Genomic DNA, 6,663 nt, shown 5'->3' with positions numbered 1-6,663 from the left:
TATTTTTATATGATATTTGAAATATCTCATTTACATTCATAATAAACCCAAAAATTCATAAATAAATAAATAAATTATTATTTTGAGAAAGTAATTACTTTTAATATAAGTTGGGTTTTTTATGGGGCGGACAAAAATGGGTATTCACACAGGTCAGGTTACATTTTTTGGGGGAATAAAAAATAAATGATATAACTCTAATACATGATCATGTTCTCTCTTAAGTTGTTACAAATATGTGCTGATTTCTTCAATGTTTATATCTGTAACCACTTTCTACGACAACCTTAAGGTTCATTTTGTTAATAAGAAGATAGCAAATTTTCCAAGTAATCACTCCCCAAGTCCTGAAACACAAAAACATCAACTTCATTTTCTATCATACCCTTCAAGCTTGTCATTTTTTGGGTACCAGTTTGTTCATCCACAAATCTTTTCCTTCTCTGTGATCGTCTATTTCGTCCATTGTTAGATTTTCCTTTGTCTCCAATGAATGTGGAAGAAGAACAATCCTCTTGAAAAGTTCTAGAAGCACATGCAGTGACACCAGTGGTTCCTTTATGGTTAAACCCTGAAGACTTTGCAACTGTGTCAAGTGGGAAATTAAGGTGTGCTTTTTGACCTCTAATTCTCAAAGCAGCTTTGTCATAAGCCAATGCTGCTTCTTCAGCTGTTTCAAATGTTCCAAGCCAAACTCTTGCACCATTCTTTGTTGAGTCTCTAATCTCAGCTGCATATTTTCCCCATGGCCTTTTCCTCACTCCTTTATAGTGTTTTGCCCTAACAACACCATCTTCTATCTTTTTGTTGGGTTTATTAGCAGTGCAATTTTCCAAATTGGTATTAATAGAATCTACTTTATTGCTTGAAGCAGGTTGAATAGTACCATCCAAAATTTCTTCCCAAAAATCAGCTCCCGTTGATATCCATCTTCCTAAACTTGGAAGCCTTGTCAGAATCTCCATAGACACATTTTTTCCATCAAAATTAGGCAACTCTTCCCATGATTTGGGAGATTTTGTTGCATCATCACTGCTGATAATTTTTGTCCATATATTCTCAAGAATCCATTCAGAATTTGCATGAATAGCCATATTGGTAGCCACACAAGTGAATAAGATTGGAGAAGAAATGTTATGGGTGAAGATATATAATAATTCATATATATCTATATATATATATATTTGCAGTGTGAGTGGTCTTTGACAGATCATAATGTATTTATTCTGCTAAATAATGGGAATTCCAAGTTGGAAACTTGTGCATTAATCCACAGACCAGATAAGTTCATGGAGAATTTCAGGATTTTGAACATTAAGATAGCATTGATATATTGGGTTGCATTATTTTATAGCTACTCTATTGACTTGTGTGCTTCTTCAATCATTTAGGACTTCATCTCAATTTTATCGAATACATGGTACGGGTACTTTAAGTTGTACACGGTTCATCACTTTTTTTCATTATTTTTATACAAGTCTTTCTATAAGATCAACCTAATATGGTAATTAACTTTGGTATGCCGTACACACTGTGAATAAGAGAATCTGATAACTATGCTTCATCCCATTCTCATGCAGTTTCTAAATCACCTTTTATGTATTGAATTGGAATATATTCTTCCGATTCATACCAATCTAACATTAATATATTTGAAAGGTGGCAACAAGAAAAAAAAATAAAAAAACTTGAAAATTATAAAATACACTCAAATCATTCATTTTGCTTCATTTTCTTCTCATCCAAAATTTTAACTTGCAAACAAATCTTTAATTTTCCTAGTAAACTTCATAAACCAACTCCTATCAAGGTCGGATGCAAATGCCCTTAGGGCTTAAAGGACAACGAAGGAATATAATGTCAAAAATCGATTTATAGACTATTATTACTACTTATTAGATCATATCTATTATCTCATATTTTGTTTATAAAGAACGGTATTATTATTCTGAGATTGCATATATTGTATCACAACACTTCCCATGTCAAAACTTTGTGATTGCCAAACATAAAAATAATTGAAATTTAATAAATCATGTTTATTTTATATGGAGTAATACAAAGTATGGATGAAATATGTTTTCCAATGATTGTATCACAACACTTCCCATGTCAAAACTTTGTGATTGCCAAACATAAAAATAATTGAAATTTAATAAATCATGTTTATTTTATATAGAGAAATACAAAGTATGGATGAAATATGTTTTCCAATGATACCAAATCATGAACCAGGTTTGCTTAAGTTTAAGGTACTACATCAAGAGGATAACATCACCCGTACTTAGGGATGACAATGGTTGCGAACGGTTATAGGTAATGTTTTCATGTTCCCAAACCCATAATATTTAACGGTACTCATGCGGGTAGTGGGTGTTTGCGGTTACTCAAACCGTTTTTAATTTTAATTATATATTCATATATTTTATAATAATCAATATATAAAAATAATTATTACAAGAATAATATGATATTTATATAATAAATTTATGATCATAGTCAAATAAGTATAAGTTATTATGAAATATAATAAAGTATATGATATATAATATTAAAATAATAATAATAAACTATACATATATAAAATTTTAATTAAAAACTAAATTTATTAATTTGTGGTGCCTACGAGATGACTATCATAAAATTCGTTCCTACTTATAAGTTATTATTGCGGATACTTGTTGTGGGTATTTTTATAAGTACACAGATCGGGTTTTTGACATCCCTTTGGTACAATCTCGACCAACTGTAGGTGCCAATGTATCAGTGATGAAGAAAATATAATTTAATGATGTTTAAATAAAGTAATTTTGTATTTTTTTTTAAATGATGCAAGTGAGTCAAGGGAAGAAGTTGAAAGATCATCATATAGGTTATATTATCTGTATGTTATAAAATAAAAAATATCAATGGATATGTTAAAAAAGTCTTTTATAAGTATTAGTTTTAGAGTTTAAAATCTATGCATTATCAATTTTTTATATTGTCAATACTCAATATATTATTTACGATTTATTTGTATTACTTTTATTTGAAAGTTAATAATAATTAATATATGAATAATAAACAATTTGTTAAATATATACTTATTAAATCCTTATTTTTAAAGAGTTGATAGTTACTAACACTTAAAAATGATATTATCCCTACATATATGCGGAGATATATGAATGAGTTTATTACACCTCAAACTCAACTCAATTCAGAACCTCTACCTACCCTCTTTTCAATGATTGAACCAATTCTTCATATGTGTTGCGTGGCTTTTCTCCATCTCATTGTTCTTTAAGCAGTCACTTTGTCGCGGCCATGCATTAATTAGTAGCTGTATGCATGTATCACTGTATGTTAGTTGTCTAAACTTTAAACTATTCTTTTAGTGGATGATAGTTATCTTGCTTGTATTGCAGAAGGAAAAAATAAACGGCTTTGCAATAATAATACTTGAAAATTGGAATTAATTCCAAATCAGAATAAAGTGGCGTGAAGAAAACTACAAAAGGAGCATTTCTTGTAACATAAGGTAGGTTTTATTAAAGAATACATTGATTAATAATAAGAGGATGATATAAAATAGAAGCCACAAGGACACGGTTGTGCTTTAAAATATAGAAACCTACAACATTTAGTTTAAAAATACAATATTTTTTCGATCATTATATGAAGATTAAGACTACAATACTCTCATTGGAATCATTATTAATTTTTTGCAGCCCTTCTTGATTTTTCTCTTATGCAATCTCACTAAATACTTGCTTCTAACCTCCTATGACACGTAGCATATGTGGAATTTCCAAAAATTTAAAAATATTTGTTTGTGTATTTTTTTTCTCCTTAAGGTTGAGTGAGGTTTAGCACTTTAAGCAACATATTAGAATATGTGAGATTCTGTCAAAAAAGTTAATGTATTAACACTGTTGTTAATAAATTAACAGTGTAAGAGTTAATTCATTAATATTGTAGTTAATCAATTAACACTACAGTTAATCGATTAACTGAGTAGTTTTTCAGTTAGTTTGTATACAATAATCGATTAATCATGAGAGTTAATCGATTATATGGTTAACAGATTCTTTCTAGTTGTTGTATATAAAGAGATATTCCCTTAATCTTTATAATCTCAATTCATTCAATTTTGTAATGATAATTCAATTCAATGAGAAATATTATTTTTTTCCTTCTTCGTTCTTCAAGATTTTTTTCCTCATTCAAGCATAGCTCCTACCATTTACAACTTATGGCGCAACATAATCGGACCTTCAAACACGGCTGGTGGAAATTTTTATTCTCTTTTATTAATATTTTCTCTTAGAGACATGCCATGGAAAATTGTGTGGTTTAAATCAGTGAGATCCGGACTTGGCGGTCCATTGGTCAGATCACGGACTAAACATGAAAATGACTCTGGTTTGTCGTCTTAATTGAATAAAAGTTATAACACTTTAAACTGAGGAAATTTTGATCTGATTATATTAAATTCGGTTAAACAAAAATAATCTGGGAAATAAATCAGACAATTCACTTAAAATTAAAAAACATTAGTCTAATGAATAATTATATATGAAATCATCTTATTCGGTTAAACTAATTAATCATTTAAAAATGTCAAATCTAATAAAATATCTTTTCCAGTTTGATGTCCGGCTTAGATTAAATGATATAAGTTTAAGTATTCATTTTTTACCCAAAATTTTAAATTCGAAGTACATATTGCTATTTTGAAAATTTTAGTGTCAGAGCTGGATTTTTTTTCCCACATTCTAAGAGATACATGTAGAAATATATTTAAAAATAAGGAAAATAGTATAAAATCCTCTAAATTTTATGTCTTTTATAAATAGATATTATAAACTTTTTTTTCTTCCTAATTACCCCTTAACTATATCATATGATGAAATTGATCCTTGTATAAATATATTGTTAAATTAGTTATGGATAACAAGGAAATTCATGCAATACATTAGACATCCCCCAAAGAATCAAACTATTTGTTTCTCTATGTTGGATTTGTATAGTCATAATTTCAATATGTTTATTAGGCACAACTCTTTCATTTCTCTGGACTATTTTTATTTGTTGTGTTGACACTGTTAAATGACTATTTCCATTTGTGAATATGGGTTCTCTATTCATGTCTTAATCTAATTTAAGAAGTGCTTCCGGGTTTGGATGTGAACTACACATGTAATTATATTTCATTTTTCAAGTTACTATGCTGAATTATATGAAGGTATTAACTTTAAAAACCATGAACTTTTGAAGCAAATGTTATGATAGTTGCAGCTTTGAAAAGTAAAACGAAATCTGAATTATAGGAACTTGTGTTATCCACCTAATTTGGAGGATAATAAATCTAGTAGCAATGTCGGTTAAACACTGCAAATTTAGTTATAATAAACCTGTAATAACCTCTGTAAAATTTTAATGATATTTTATTGGTTCGTGCAATGCGATCTGTTATTAAGGCTAATGTCCGGTTTCACCATCATGTACTTAAAAAAATATTATATTGCAGTAATTTTCTTATTATTCATGAGTTATTTAATAATATAGTTATATAAAGACTAATTTTATCAAATGATAAAATTTAAGGTGTAATTATAAAGAAAAATAGTTCATGATACCTACTTGTAAAATGCATAAAGTTTAAGGGGGCTTTTATGCACTTTCCCTTAAAAATATTCCAAAAAGTATTCTGTATAATTTTGAGAAGTATACCTCCAATGTATTTTTTAAAATAATAAAAGATATTCTTAAAATATAATTTTTAGAGTTACTTCTTGGAATGTATTTAAAATATATCATGAAAAATATATCTCGGAATGAAAAAATAACAAAAGTATATCTCCAGATAATTTCTTTTTTAAAATAGATTTCAGCATGTGCCTTTCATAATATAAATTTCACTATCAATACTGATTTGTTGGAGCAAAGACATAATGAAAAAAAATTGACATGTACCTTTGCTCACAAAATGGTTCTCGAATGAATTGAGTTTCCTTGATGTCGGCTCAAGGAGATGTTTATGTCAATGAACGGATAAATGAAATGGAGTTTGTGGGGTTTGAGGAACAAGGACAATGGGAATTACCTGATTGAGTTGTGTACCTAAAATGAGAATAGATGATATTATGAGAGGAAAAAACTTCAGCGTTATGGAATTTTTTAAAGAAAAAAAAGGTATAAAATTAAAATTTTGGGATAAAAAAGAAATGTCAAACTAAAAGGTTTTGGGATTTTAATTGTAGGCTCATTCTTGTATTGGGAATACATTTGTTGTTCCATATGTAAGATTGAGATTGCAACTAAGAGAGAGTGAATTAGTTGACTTAAAAATTATGGCTACTTTTTCTGCAATATCAAGAGTTAAGAGCATCAGAAATAATTGCAGAAAATAACAAGTAAATAATTGAAGAGATAAAGAGAGAAGAGAGTACACCAGAATTTTATACTAGTTCATCTTCTTGTCCACCAAAGACTACGTCCAGTACAAGATATTTTCCACTAAAGATTATGAGTTGCAATTACAATATCTCATCCCGAGATTTCTATGTGCCTTACACACCCATTAATCCTTATTCACTTTTGGAAAACACATTTCCAAGTGATTCTAATCCTCTTTTTTTATCATACCCAGTGAAAGAAAGTATTCTGCAATAATAA

At 28.6% G+C, this 6,663-nt stretch overlaps 1 protein-coding gene across 1 annotated transcript; it reads right to left on the bottom strand.

Annotated features, from left to right (window-relative positions):
• LOC109332736 (ethylene-responsive transcription factor ERF091-like) lies at positions 303-1,094 on the bottom strand. The gene has a single exon (XM_019567745.1). The coding sequence runs from the start codon at positions 1,092-1,094 to the stop codon at positions 303-305; it is 792 nt and encodes a 263-aa protein (XP_019423290.1).

The sequence above is a fragment of the Lupinus angustifolius genome, chromosome LG18 (genome assembly GCF_001865875.1).
Source record: "Lupinus angustifolius cultivar Tanjil chromosome LG18, LupAngTanjil_v1.0, whole genome shotgun sequence".
Taxonomy (NCBI): Eukaryota; Viridiplantae; Streptophyta; class Magnoliopsida; order Fabales; family Fabaceae; genus Lupinus; species Lupinus angustifolius.
This window is presented reverse-complemented; position numbering and strand designations above follow the sequence as displayed.